The 16,037-nt window shown below is 31.0% G+C and overlaps 1 protein-coding gene across 4 annotated transcripts in view; it reads left to right on the forward strand.

The window, feature by feature from the left end:
• The window catches only part of CADM2 (cell adhesion molecule 2), a 1,028,501-nt gene that overhangs the window by 710,215 nt on the left and 302,249 nt on the right, over positions 1-16,037 (forward strand). For 2 of the 4 annotated variants that reach the window (XM_079155914.1, XM_079155912.1), the window contains exon 2: positions 5,707-5,733. The exons of the other annotated variants lie outside the window; for them this stretch is intronic. In XM_079155914.1, the coding sequence (XP_079012040.1) occupies positions 5,707-5,733 (27 nt within the window). The remainder of the gene's footprint in view (positions 1-5,706; positions 5,734-16,037) is intronic. 4 annotated transcript variants of the gene reach the window in all.

The raw sequence follows: 16,037 nt of genomic DNA on the forward strand, positions 1-16,037 counted from the left end.
TGATTAGAGAGTTACTAAGGTATCATAATTTTAAGATGATTTAATAAAATTACTTCAGTGTTACCTATTTGAACTGTGCATACTATAAATAAGTTATTCACCAGATAAATTGACCACATCCTATATAAATATGCATAGGCAATAAATACCATTTTGTTTAATAAGCACTATCACATCCAATCATATTAAGGGAAAAGTGGTGCTAAAAAATGATACTACTTAAAATTGTTATATTCCTAAATTTTTATTTGAATATGTAAAGTATTTTAAACAGTTTTTATTATCAAAAATGTCAAACATATAAATATGTAAGAAATAATAAAAATTATAAATCCTAGAATTATTTTGAAATAAACATCAATTAACAGACTACTTGCTATAATTATTTAATTGTATGAAAAGATAAAGACTTTAAAAATCAGTCACAATGTTATCTCATTAAATGTTAACAAAATTCCCTAACCTAATGTAATATCCAGTGTTCAAATCAGGATCCAAAGAAGTCTGCATGTGACAATTAGTTGATGTGTCTTTCTTCTTTTATTTTGGCACTGTTAGAGACTGAACTCAGGTTTTGTGCATACGATGCATGTCTTTACCACTGAGAAGCATCTCCAGTTTGCAGATTCTTCCTTCTATTGGTATTTTTCCCCTGGAATGTTTTAGTAAGTGAAACAATAGCCAAAATTATATGTAGTTTCACAATTCAATATCTAACTGATTGCATTGATTTGACATATTTTCTTTCCCTGCACTTATTGGACAACTGATATTTAAAGTAGAGACATGATTCTATCCAGGTTTGTTTATTTTGGGTTATACCTTTCTATGAGAAAGTATAAGGGTTGGTTGTCTTTTTCCTAGTATGGTAATCATTGCTCAATTATAAGAATTTGTTAGGGATTATAAAATGGCAATTTTCTAATTCTATTATTTTCTATTTACTTCTTGGCTGAACTATTTTTATTAAAAGAAATTTCTGCTCTTCGAATATTTGGTCCATCAGGGTATATCTTCAATAGAAAATACTTTTTGCAAAACATTTTGAACAACATTTTCACACATTTTTTCCCAGTATAAAAGTTGTGTGATTATTAAAAAAGAAAAACTCATGAAACTAAATTAAAGTCACACTTTTCTAAGTCTTCAGATACTAATGAGCCTTAGGGAAAAAAAATTCTAGTGTTTAGATGATGCTACTTGATAGTTAAGTGAGATGTTATTTTAAATAAGCCTCAGGTAATTAATGAAAAAATATATTTTACACTGTGCTAGAGGTGATTGGAGAAAACAAGAAAGAGAATGAAAAGTAGGTGGCTATCTAACTCTACAAGGAAATTTTAATTTCCATATCTTTAAACAGTATAATAACGTGATACACTACAATAATGTGATAATGCTGCCCCTTTTCAAATTGCTTACTTAATTTGTAAAAAAAAGACATCAAAACCATCTCGTATTGATTAGCATTACTGACATACCACGTCAAATGAATATGTTTTGACTTAGTGGATTTAAAATACATACGTTCAACTAGTGTGGTGTTTTAGTTGTAAAATTGCTATTGCAAAGTTTTATAATACAGAGAAAATCATTTGTCTTTTCTCAGTGAGAGTTTGTCATGTTTTGGTTTTCTTCATTTGTATTGTATTTCCCTTGAGAAGCAGTGGCAAAAATATTCTCATTTATTTGTATAATTTTTGCTGTGCACTCTCAGTAATATTTTCATATTTTAAAACTTTATATCATACTATCTGCCAAGAGCAATGTTTTTCTTTATTTTGTTTCATTGCAGATACATTTGGAACAAGGGTACCGCCAGTACAACAAAATATTAATTCATAGATGTCAAAAAAACTCTATCTTCTTATACAGTCTAAGCTCTTAAGTTCATTACCTATGTTTAAAAGAAATAATGGTCCATTATCTCCTAGTTTACACAAGGAAGAAATAATCAAAAATTGAAGGCAAAAATATAAAAATGTTTCAAAAACATTCTACATAATCAGAAAATAAAAAAAGTATTCATAATATTTGTGGATGTTAGTATTAGCTATCTCTAAATAAATATTAGTAATGTCTAGTAATGTCTTGACTACTTACTAAATGTTTCATTGATAAATGACTTCATAAATACTTCTAAGGCACCAAAAAATCCAGTATGTTTTACATTTTTACATATACCGCCAACACTGATGAAAATATGACTGTAAATTTCAACATAATAAATAAAATTTATTTATTATTTACATAATTAAAAGAATAGGAGAAATGTGCCAAGGTAGGTAAAATTTGAGGTGTGCAAAATTTATCTACCTTGCCCTGCTTATAGTCCCTGTGATTCATTTTGAGAGATAATTGCTTTAGAGTCTTCAATTCTTCAAAAACTTACAAGAGTGGTATCTCTTGCAAACAACCAGACAAACATTTCCCTCAATAGGACATAATAACCAAATAGGTAACATAATGAATTAATTTAACTTTTACTTTTTGATTCTTTGTGTTAGAATTTTTAGGGATCAGTGTTAGTAATATAATGACTAATATCATCTATTTAACATTCATATGTAAAAAGTGAGGATAATTTCATCATTCAGATCATTTTTCTTCAAACGTTATGTGCATAAGTTTTCAGATTAATTTTATGATTATTCTCATTTCTAAACTTAATATTATAAATAACAACATCTGAAAAACTAGTGTGAATCCATGTAATGTTCTAATTTCAACTTGTTACCTTTATTATAAAAGTGAAGAATTGGTGATGTCATATCTAAAACTTTTCTCTGGTCAAAATATCTTTAATTCCTTTCTTTTCATTTTAACTGTGAACAGTTAAATTTGCATTTTTAAGGTAATTTCAGTCATTTTTGGGTGGTGTGCAATGTGCACTTTACAATTGACTTATAATTGGACTGTGCTGACAATGGAAAATCTTACAAGTATTGAACATGACATTTATGACAGTATTGCTGTCATCTTGGCTTCTTTTATTGAAAATGCAGAGAATTATAATTGGGCTAACAAGCCTGGTAGCCTGGCCTCTTTCCAATTATATTAACCAGCCTAGTCTAGCATTAGCTGCCTGAACACACAAAGAAACAGGCCTAGCACTTTTGTTTTTCTTTCTATTTTATTTTGGTACTTGCCCAAGAATCTAAGGAAAAAAATCCTCTGCTTTCATGTAATGTATGAGAACTTCTGATAATTTATCTCCATCCAACCAAGAAATGTTAACATCTACTTTTCTCTATCTTTATTTCACTGATTTTGGATAAGAGAAGAATTCTAATAAAAGACCAGTTGTATTTGTTCTGTAGGAGGAGCTAATCAATCATTATCTTAAAATTTTATAAGTTTTGGGCAATTTTTTGTTGAATTTATGCTAAAGTTTTTTTCAAATTGTGGATTTGATTTGAGGAGAAATTTCTTTTTACATGAACCAATCAACACATTATGCATTACTATATTGTCTTTGATTTTTCAGCAAGTATTTTAGCTTACTATAAAAGAGATTCAGTTTTGTGAAATCTAAACATAAAGGAAACCATTAGCAGTTAAAATTATTTCTACTGTTTATAATTTGAAAATGTCATAAAAGTCTATCCAGGAATTAGAAACAAAGCTTGTAATGTTTGCACTTAAAAATAACAGTGTGTTATTTTTATGTTAATAGTTTAATGGGAAATGTTAACATTGGCCATCTCAGAAGTTGACATTGGAGGAGAGGGATTTCTTTTACTTTTTTATGTCTCCTCTAATTTTTTAATGTATTTCAAATTTGTATTTAAACAATGAAGCTGTCATATTTCCTTCATTAAAAAGGAATAGGTTCCTTAGTAAAATCAAATTTTAAAATTTTAGATTTAGTATCACATAGTTTAATGGGTTATTTAGTTGTTACAAATTATAGCCTCATGATTAGTAAAAATATCATAAAACTACTATTAATTCAATTTTGATCTTTGAATTTAAAAAAAAAAAATCTCATAGTAATATTGAAAATCATTCTTCTTCTCCAGCCACCTATTTACATTTAAAGTTGTGCAATAAACCACTTCAGTGGGTTTAAGGAAAGGACTTAATCCAGGTTTCTTGAAAGAACTTTAATTTTATTGAAGTGGTTTTGTTTGAAAAATATTTATTATTTAAAATAAAATAAAATAGAAAGACAGTGTTTGTTATCATGTTTGGATATGAAATTTCCCATACGGAACCTGGCATTTAACTGAACTTTCTCAGTTTTTTTTTTTTTTTTTAATTTCAAATAACTTGTAAGAATGAAGTGTAAATTAAAAGTTTCCATATGCAGCTCACGGGTACTAAATCTAAAATCTAAATTAAATTGCACTAAAGGTCAGTATACAGAACTAGAGGCTGTGTATTTCCCAATTAAGGAATGGGCTACCTCATCTTTAACATCCTTAAGAAAGTGAAAAAACACTCCCTCCTCTTTCGATCTTCATTATCAAATAATATCCAATCAAAGTAGAATATATTACTTCAAAAGTGTTTAGAGGTGTCTAATTATGCATTTTGACTAGAAGTCATCCTTTGAGTTAACAACTGTCCTTTAGGACTAATTAATTTAATTTCCTCATTAAATTTATTTCTGCCCCAAATAGTGTTTACCACTAGATATAAATAAGCTTCAATTTCTACCTCTTAAGGGAATCAGGCCAAATTAAAGTAATGAAGTTTTCAAGTTTCATAGCTGTACTATCAACCAAATACCAAAATAGCTGGGGTTTAATGAATCATATGATTTGGGTTGGGCTTTGTTAAAGAACCCATGCTTGCAGTTTACTAAGTGACTCGTTCCTTAAATCCCAACACCATGGGGTCGATTCTTAGAGCACAGATTCTGGGGTTTGATACACCTAGGATAGAATTTTAAACTTGTTTATTTGTGCTCTGTCACCTTCAGTAGGTAATTGGAACTTTCTAATTTTCAGTTTCCACATCTAGGAGGCACAAACAACAAAACTTAACTCTCCAAGTTGTCATCATCATGTGGAAGCTGTAGGGGAAATGTGAAACATCTGTCTTGACATTTAGTAAAGCATATTCAGTAAATGGAAATGACCTGCCCTTGTGATTCATTCATACTTCTTGTTTTAGATTGTAATTGTTATATGGTATTAAATATATTTAAAGAGTAGAGCACCATTGTAATCCCAGTGACTCTAGAGGCTGAGGCCAGAGGATCTTAAGTTTGGGGCCAGCCTGTACAATTTGATGAGACCCCTGTCACAAAATAAAAAATAAAAAGGAATAGGGATGTAGCTTAGTAGTAGAGCACATCTGGATTCATTCCCCAGTACCCCTCTCCACAAAATAATAACCATATATAAATAATTTTTTATTGATTATTAGTTAAGGATTAGAACTAAGAAGAACATAGGGAAGGAAATGCATTCCTTAAAAAAAAAGTGTGGTGTCTTGTGGTGTTAAGAGTTTGCACCTCCTGTTTGTGCCTCCTATCTTACTTTTTGTACTCATGTATTTCAATCATATACTAATGAAATATAACAATTGTCAGTTTTTTGTTATGGATTCTATTGATATAAAGTATGTTGACAATATAATCATAAATGCACTTTTCAACTTAGTACTAATAACATCTCTGTTTTCTTGCTAACTAAAAATTCTGTCTAATATCTAATGTTTGTTTCTTCTTCTTGTGCAACCTTTCCTTGGTATCAGCTGCTGCTTCAAAGAATAAAGTTAAAGGTGAGCCCCTGTCCATTTTGCATGGTTGTTGTGATTCATTTTCCTGCTTATTCTTCTAAGTTCTCTTAAATGATAAAATCCATGCTGTTGGTGATATATAAATTACCCAAAATGCATGTATTTCAACCATTTAGTTTTTGATATATGTCTGTTTGCATGGTTGTTTGCAAGGTTTTTTTTAAATTTTATTTCATTCTGAACTGTTCTTTCATGTGCTAACATTTTACCTATTGACCTTAGCTTCCTTGATAAAAATGAGAATTAAAAAAATATATCATAAGTAAAGTTGGTGGAAAGTCCCAAAATTTTGCATGCCTTCATATAACTATTTGAAAAGAAACTGAATCCTCTAAAAGTTGAATATTAGAAATAGTTGAGTTATTTATTACTTTTCTTATATTTCCTAGTTGTATTAAATTTGTGTTTGATAGTAACCTGAGAATGTATTTTCATAAGTTTTTGTGAGTTTGAAAGAATTCAAATTATCTATCTATGATAGTATGTACTAGATTCATAGTCAATATGATTCAATTTTTTATATCACATAGTAATCCATATACTTTTGTAAAGATTTTTTTCTATTTCTGCTTCTCAAATAGCAAAAGAGCATTATTTTGTTACGTTATTTTATTTTTTGACTTTTAGTTCCAGGCTCTAGTTTTTAGATTAGTTTTAATATGCTAACTTAGGCCTACTTTTGAAATGTTAATGTCTTCCTCTTTATAAAGCTTAGTATTTACTTTGCAAACAATAGTTTCCTTTGCAATGGATTTGTGATATAATACTAAAGATGTAAAAAATGAGATGGCAAATTATTGTCACCTCCATGCCTTGAGTAGTATCTTGTATAAGAAAATTTGGCAGCAGTATTAGCCAATCTTCCCCACAATAATTTCTGTCGGGCTGTGAACAAAGGAAATGCACTCACTGAATAATTAAGGTATTACTTGACAATTAATACATGTTTACAAACTTATTAACATTCATATAATAAAAAGTTAAGAAGTTTCAGAAATGAGGCATTAAGAACAATGTATAATAATATGTCAACAGTGGGCAAACCGGTACAAAGACAGACAGAAATTCTTACCAGAAAAGGTGTCTGGATAATACTTTATGAATGAAGTTGAACATGAACTTGTTCTTAAAGGATAGTTAGAATGTACATAGAAAAATGTAGTAAAAAATACAGAAGAGTTAGAGCTAGGTGCAGTTGTGCATACCTGTAATCCCAGTAACTAGGGAGGCTGAGGCAGAAGGATTGCAAGTTTGAGACTAGCCTCAGCAACTTAGTAAATTAATTGTCTCAAAATTAAATATGAGAGGGGCTGGAGATGTGGCTCAGTGGCTGAGCACCCATGGGTTCAATACCCGGTACCAACAAAAACAAAAAAAGGAGTTAGAAAGCATTCATAAAGGTATGGAAGCAGGGATGATTGCAGTCCATTTTAGTGCAGCGAGAAGACATTTTGAATGAGCCCTGTTTTTAAAAGAAAATGGAGAAAATAAATTTGAAGATGATACAATAAGCAATGGGGTGATCATGAGTCATTACTGCATTGATTCCATAAACCTCTAGCAATAATTACAACGATGTTCACTTAATTATTCTCAAATATAATTGAAACTAATTGAAAATATAATTGAAACTAATTCAAATTATAGAGGTTTCAAAGTTTGTGATACAGGGAAGAAATTTTGCCATTGGATAATGATGCCATAAATTATTCTAGGGGTGTCAGGTCTTCCGCTGGCTAGAATTTTGCAGTGTGAATGTATTTCTGTACACAGTTTAATATTTCCTACACCTTCTTCCCTACCCTTCCACATATGTTCATTGTGCTTTTATCTCTTCTTTTCACTGGTATGCAGCTATTCAAGGGACTTTCATAGTTTACCCCATGCCTGTCGTTTTGCCTATGCCAGTTATTATAAAGGCAAGAATGACACTTTCTAGAATTTGCATTAAGAAATTTAAATTTTATTTCTAACCATTGCTTGAGAAAGATATACCTTATTCGAAGGTAATAGATTGAACTATGCAATGCTTTTATTGCCTAATTTCTGGGGCAAGGTAAATGGCCTTTAAAGAGGAATAAAACTGAATGCTGAAAATAAAAGCCAAGTAATTTAAGAGTGGATGGTTGCTTAAAAATGATCCTTTTTCCCTGACCCAGACAAGTTACTTCCCAACAAATCAAGGGAAGTTCTGGGAAGGAACACATCTCATTCTCTTATCTTTATGGAATCCTGAAAAGATGGGGAGGTTCTGAAAGAAAGGAGAGAGGAATGTGTTCTCATTTTTTCAAAGTAGAAATGGTTTCATTCCAAAAACCGTAAACTAGTGAATTTGACATCAATATTCCAATAATGAATTTTAAACAAGTCTCCTAAAATTGTTGTTTGTGGGTTCTTAGTAGTTACTAGTAAAGGCATAAAAGACTACCCTAATTTTCCTCTCTTTTTTTTGATACTGGTTACCACTACTGCACAATATCTGAGCACAATACTATGAACACTGCATTTAATTTTATCAAATTACGTAGCAACTGATTATTTTCAATGGTCAAATCCAATGGCGGATTTACAATCATCATGTTGTTCATTTCTTTTGCTACATACATATTACTTCTTTTAATTTTCATTTTCCCTGATCTTAGTGTCTCTGTACACACTAGATTTTTTAAAAATAGTTTTGACTCTTTTTCTCTTCTCTATTTTATTCTGAAGCAGAGGCATCATTCAGGTTATGTCTCTGATCCTTGAAGAGATCACCAATTACATTGTTGACCCAGATCTCCACAACTCCCTTGAAAAATAAACTTCATTTCATACAAAATAAAGGAAGCAGCTATTTTCTAGATGGTCGTGTAACCACAAGCAATCCCTCCCCATTGCTGACTGGTAAACCGAGGACAAATGACCCAATCACATTGCATCTCTGAAAACTTAGGTCTAAGAAGGGAAAAGGAGAGAGGGGAAAGGTGAAAGGAACAGTAGGGTGAAGGAGAGACAGTTGATCAGTTGTTATTCTCTATGGCCGTGAATTCTGTAGATGGATTTAATAAGATAAGTCAAACCTAAGAGAGAGGAATGAAGCAAGGTTGTATGAAAAGAGAGAAAAGAAGAGAACACCCTAATAGTGCCCAATCTCCTTGTCCTAATGTATGTCTAGGCCTGTTTTGTCCCTGCCTTTTGGGTCTATGACATGACTTTCTTTTAGTTAAGTTTTCTAGATAGATTTCTCTTGTATACAATCAAAAGAGAACCAATTAGTATAATTGTCTTCTTTCTCTACAGTTTTCTTTGTTGGTTTTGACAATCACTTTTCTGGGCTCAATGTCACCCACCTACTGAGGTTATTCCTGCTATTCTCTCACCATAATGAACACTTCCACTTTGATATTATACACACACACACACACACACACACACACACACACACACACACATATATCCTTATTTTGTTTTCAAATCTGATCTGAATGGTCTGGATTAGCTATGTCATCTCATGACACCAATATTTCTCTCATTACCAAGGTTTAAAAGATTAGGAACTTCTTTCACTTCTACTCACTAATAGTTCTCACATCCAATTAGTTACTAAACAGTCCTCCTTGGATTGTATCTCCATAGTATCTTCTTCAAGTCACTTGTTCCTCAGAGCTTGTCTGGAGTTGTTTCTAACTTGTTTTCTGCTTTAATTTTTCATATTCTATGACCTACTTTACATTTTTATATCTAGCTGAAATTTAAATAAGATCATCAATGCTTTGCCACTTAGGTAGAAGAAACAGGCATCTTAAAGTTTTCTGAAAATGTCTGTGTAAAATAATTTTATTTCACTCTATAATAAATTTATAAAAATTAAACAAATGTATCACAGTGATTAATATTACTCCAAGATCTTACAAATTTTAAATAGTTTTAATTCAGTAGAAATATTTTATTCTCTAATCCTGATTTTTAAGCTTTTCCTTTATTTCAAAATTTGGCAACAATAGTAAAGATAACATTTTGTGCCATTTCTAGAACACCAGCTTTTAGCTTCTATTTCCAAAGTCTTTAAATCTTAACAATCATATTATCATTATCCAGTGCTCAAATAAAATTAGCATAATCATTCTGACAGTGCCTAAGAATTCAAAGATAATGCAGAGTGCTCAGCTCTCTAAATTGAGATACGCATGTGGTTCAAAGGAAAATCAACATTTCGATTTACTAGATTTATTAAGGAAAAGTCATACAGAATATTATTCAATAAAATATTCATGTGAGAATATATAAAAATCTGATGTAAAATAAAACTCGATATTTAGGGTGGAGTTGAAAGGCATATAAGAAACTGAAGTTGATATATTGTTTCAGAACAGTTTGAAATTTTTATCTTAGGTGCAACACATTTTTTAGTTTGTACTATATAATGTATTCTACATATTTAGTCATTCATTTTGTGTTCAAACATAGGTCGAATCTTGATTTTGCAACTCACTAGATTCAATACTTAGACCTTTTGACTAGCTTCACTAAACTTGATACAACATTCAGTTGTGAAAATTTTATAGGATAATGCATATATATGTGTGTATATATATAAACTTGATACAACATTCAGTTGTGAAAATTTTATAGGATAATGCATATATATGTGTGTATATATATTTATATATGTGAAAATGCAAAAACAAAGCATTATATCAGGGGTGGCCCATAGTATGCACTCAGTAAATTTTGCATATTGCTGTTGCTATCATCATCATCATCATTACTACCAGTTAAATGACATCCGTAGAGGAAAAAACAAACAATATAAAAACATAGCCCAAGACAAGTCTATGCACCCAAAACTTTTCTAGAAGTGTTAGCTAAATTTCATCCATCTTCATGAGGGCATTCATATGTTTATATTCATTATAAAATTAAAATAAGCAAATGAAATATATGAGTGATCTACTAGATAGTTTTTCTCTTCTTTCAATTTTATTATCGAATATAAATATTATTAAAGAATTTTAACTCAAAGTGAAAAAAGGAAATAGTTATTTCATAGATTTGTATAATATTTAATTATAAAATTAAGTTGTTTTCATTATGAGTGAAAAAAAATGAGGAATAAAGTCATAATATTTCTCTTGATAACATCAGTTAACTACTTTTATTGAAGACCATGTTCAGATTTTAATTTAAAAAATATAAGGTATTTTTCAAAATATTATAGATACAAAATATTCATGAAAATTGTAATCAAGAAACAATTACTAAAGCTTATATTTATCCTGCATGAAACTGATCTAAAGAGATATGGTGGAGATGCTGGACAAATGTAAGAGAATTTAAAAACATATTATGTTTCTATAATACAGTCACTAAGGGATCCAGGTAGAGGGCCCTGAGGTGTTAACTTTTAGAAAGTTGCTTTCTTAATTCACGCTCTCGTTCAACTCAATTCTTTAGTAAAATTACAATAAAGACATTGCTGTACATGATAGCGCAATAATGTTTATAAAGATATAATCTAATACTTCAATTGTTTTCTGACTTTAGAAATGTGAACAAAAATAATAATTTTAACAGTTAATCTTTCTTGACTATTACTATGGGACAGACCATACCCTAAACATTTTATATTTGTTTGCTTATTCAATTCTTACAAACCCTTCAAGATGGTACTATTATTAACCCCACTTTTAAAATGTGGAAAATAAGGCAGAATTAAGATATTTGTTTAAGTTTACACAGTGAGTGAGAGGCAATGCAAAAATTCCAAACCAGACATACTGACTTCTGAATGCAAGTTCTGAAACTATTACTGCCTTTGAAGAGACTGGCTTGGGCAATTTTACAGTTTACCTGAATCTTATTTATTTAAATGCTTTTTTTCTTGGTCCCATTTACCCAAATGGGAGTGAGGTTTGACAAGCTATATAGTACAACAGCTTAGATAGAAACATGGCCAGGAAGTGACTCTTAGGTAGCACTTCATTTCTCATTCTGCCTTTGTTCTCTTTCTTCTAGGACTCTCACTCCTTCACCTTATGTTAACCTCACTCCCTCTTGGGAAAGTGAGAAGGTAATTAGTTTCTCTAGTAATGTTCTAGAAAAGTTTCAGTTATAGCTAATATGTAGCTCATGTGAAATGCTGAGCTCAGAAGAAGGAAACAGGGTTAAGGCAGGTGCTCATGAAAATTTTATTGTAAGATGACTCAATGGGTCAAGATACAGGTAATTTAATTTTTTAAAGTACAGCTTCCTTCAGAGTAGTTTCTGGTTTTTATGTCTCACCATGCAGAGGTTTTGACATGGATTTTCTCTCTGGATTATCTCATTACTTTCTGTTGTATAACTGCCTCCTTTAATGTTGCTCAGTACAATCAAATCTGTGTCACGATAGAAAGACCCCTCTAAATATTCCATTTTTAAGTCTAAGAGAATATTGTTATTCACTTGAATTAATGGAGATGCATTTTCCCTTTCTATCCTTTCTTCGTGAAAGGCAAACACAGGCTTTCGCTTTATTGTGGAAATGTGGATGAATACAACTCATTTGACAGCAAAACAGGTCACAGCTTTGTATAGCAATTAGAAATTAGTTTAAGCATTGCTACTTTAAGTTTATATTCTCATTTCCACCATAAATAAATCATCAGAATCGTTTTCTATCCTGTCTAAGCACATCTCATCCAAAAGGCATGATCTTCTCAGATTCAATTCATTCACTTGACTCATGTCATTCCATTATGCTAATAAAACTGATATTTGCTTCTTCTACAGCTGCTGTGTGGGGATTTAGAACGTCTGTAATTAAAATCCCAAGGTTTCTGTTTTTTTCAGATTTCTAAACAGAATAAACCTATAATAAGGGAGATACAGTGATCAACATGTAGCAGTTAGTTGGGCCTTTGGGAGAATTTTGAAAACAAATGTTACAAGGCCAAATATTAATTTACACCAAAAATAAATGTAACTCTATTTTTTAAATGAAATAACATTATGGTTATATATTTTTAGCAGGAAAAAATCCTTTGACTTAATATCCTAGTCTAAAATATTTATAAATATTTATTACCAGCACTGTTAAAAGCTTTTTAGAAAGTATGAGTACTTAAGTTCTAGCATTTGCTCTATTATTTATTTTTTCTTTAGTCATCTGTAAAATGATGGTAAAAATATCAATACTACCTACCTCACAGAGTTATAATGATCAAAAAGAATATATCAAAGCACACTTAAAACAGCTACTTGATATTCAGTTGTAAGTATCTCCTAATTAAACAAGGCATAATCAGAGACAGGAACTTGAGATTCAGTGATGAATAAAATGTGACTCCTATACTAAGCCCATGCCAAAGATCCATAGGTATGAAGACCTTGTAATATTGAAATCTCTTTTGAACCTTTTCTTACTAAATATCCTGGGAAAAGGATTAAAACCAGTCTGTTCTTCACTGGCTAAATCTATATTGAATTTCTGTAATGTGTGCTTTAGTCTCTCCAAGTTCTAATACAGAAATGCCATAAACTAGGTGACTTATGAAAAAAGTATTTTTCACAGTTACAGAACCTGGGAAGTAAAATGTCAAGGCTGGCAGATTCTATGTCTGAAGAGGGCCTGCTTTGTGGTTCATAGATGGCACTTGTTGCTGTGTCCTTACATGATGGTCAGCTCTCTGGGGCTTCTATAAGGGCACTAATCTCAAGTATAAGATCTTCACTTTCATGGTCTAACAACTTCCCAGTGGACTCATCTTCAAATACCAGTACTTTGGGGATTAGGTTTCAAAATATGAACTTTGCAGGACACAATATTCACATGTAGTACCATGTTAAGATATAACAGGGAGAGATATTTTCCCCTAATTTTTATTTTATGAAGCTTTGACTTGTTTGATCACTAATCCATTCACTTCCAGAATTGCTAGAAATATATCAATGGAAAAAAGTTCTAAACCATAGTATATTGCAATGTTATATGTATTATGAAGAAAAAATAAAGCAGAACAGTGAAACAGGAATGCTTGGACAAAAATAGAGAAGGCAGCAGTTTTAATTTTGAATATGGAGACCAGAAAAAAGTGAACATTTGAGCAGAGAATTAATAAAGAGGGAACAAGTCATATATCCAGAGAATTCCAAGAAAAGAAAGCAAGAAGAATAAAGTTCTTAAAGGAAGGAGGGCCTGACTTATTCAGGGATTGTTCAAAACCCCATATGACTTGAAAAACATAAACCTGGAGTTTAAAGTTATAAGATCACAGAGGAAATGAATACACAAGTCATGTAAGCATTTTTGTTTTCCTCCAAGTGAAATAGAGAGACATTTAAAGTTTGAGCAGAAGAGAAACATACATGGACTCAGTTGTAAAGAGTTTAGTTTCATTGCCCTGATAAAAAAGACTGTAATAAAAATTTTTAGGACACTTTTCCTAAGAAATCAGGAGACAGATGATATGCAAATAGTGTAGATAAAATATTTGGAAATCATTAAGTATAAACATTATTTACGATCATTAGTTCGGGTAAGATCACCAAAGGCACGAGTGGAGTGAAAGAAGAAACTAAAAACCTTAGGACTGAGCTCTTAGGTATTCAAACCTTAAAGGAATGCTGCTCATGAGATATAACCAGTGGAGGCAGAGAAGAACAACAAAACAAGTGAATAAAACATTTCTGAAGGAGAAGTGATGTTCAGCTTAGTCAAACTTCTTATTTATTTAAATTATTTTATCTTGGTCCATTTATTCAAATGGGAGTGAGGTCAGGTGTCAGGGTAAAGTGGAATTATGACAAGTTATACAGTAGACCAACTTAGATGGGAACACTGGACAGGAAGTGATTCTTAGTAGATCTTTTATTTCTCATTATGCCTTTATTCTTTTTCATCTGGGTCTCTCACTCATTCACCTTATGTTAACCTCACTTAGAAAAGGAGAAAGTAATTAGTTTCTCTAGTAGAAGAGTAATATTTCAGGAAAGTAGCAGGCATGTGATCTGCTTGCATGTGATGCAATAATCATCTGACAGACAGGTGAGTTCACTTAATGAATATGCAGTCTGAATACAAGGCAGGGTTATTCTTTGGCTTAAAAAAAAATCACCAAATAGCTTATGAAATAGTTGTCTTCCACATCAGCCAAAAGTCATCTTGGGAAAGAGTATGTCAAATCTCCTAGCTACCTAATCAGAGTCTGGGAATCCCACCAATATATATTCACAATGGCATAAACAACTAGTATGTGGTAGCATATGAAAATGGAACCTGTGAAATAGGGAACAATTTTCTGTGTATAACAGGATATGTAAATTGCCCTGTACGCAGAGATAGATGCTTCTATGCAATGTAATATTTGATTCACTGAACAGTTGAAATTTTCTTGTCATCAAATAAAAAAATTACCTTCATACATGAAATATATTTTTTCTTATAAAATAGGTATTAGTTTAGATTTATGTGAAATATAGCTAAGATACAAAACAGATTTTAAAAACTATTATAAATTTTTTGGGAAGTGTTAACAAATGCTTTGAAAATATTCACACACAAATGAATATATATGGTACTAGAGGTGGCATGACCAAGCAGTCATTTTGCATATAATTGGACTCCATACTTATAACCAAATATGTATTCAATGAATATGAGTATTTGCTTCTATTATTATTTCAATCATAATTCACTACATCCCTCAATTTTTTTCTTACTTTTTTTTAAAAAGAAATAGATTAAAAGAAACCAGAATTTAAAAAATTGTATTTATTTTCAGGAGATTCCTTAAAAGAAAACATAAATATTCAATAGCCTAGCAGGAGATTTAATGAAATAAAGCATTCTTAGAAATTATAACAAATCCTTCTCAATTTCAGAAACCAAATAGACCACAACACAATAATACTAGGTGATTTTAACACGCTGCTCTCACCACTGGACAGATCTTCCAGACAAAAATTGAACAAAGAAACCATAGATCTCAATAACACAATCAATAATTTAGACTTAACGGACATTTATAGAATATACCATCCAACCAAGAGTGAATACACTTTCTTCTCAGCAGCACATGGATCCTTCTCTAAAATAGACCATATATTATGCCACAAAGCTAATGTTAGCAAATACAAGAAGATAGAGACACTAGCATGTATTCTATCAGATCATAATGGATTGAAGTTAGAAATAAATGAAAGAGTAAAACACAGAAACTATTCCAACATCTGGAGATTAAACAATATGCTATTATATGATGAATGGATAACAGAAGATATTAGGAAGGAAATTAAAAAATTCTTAGAGGTAAATGAGAACAAAG

This window comes from Sciurus vulgaris (assembly GCF_902686455.1).
Source record: "Sciurus vulgaris genome assembly, chromosome: 10".
Taxonomy (NCBI): domain Eukaryota; kingdom Metazoa; phylum Chordata; class Mammalia; order Rodentia; family Sciuridae; genus Sciurus; species Sciurus vulgaris.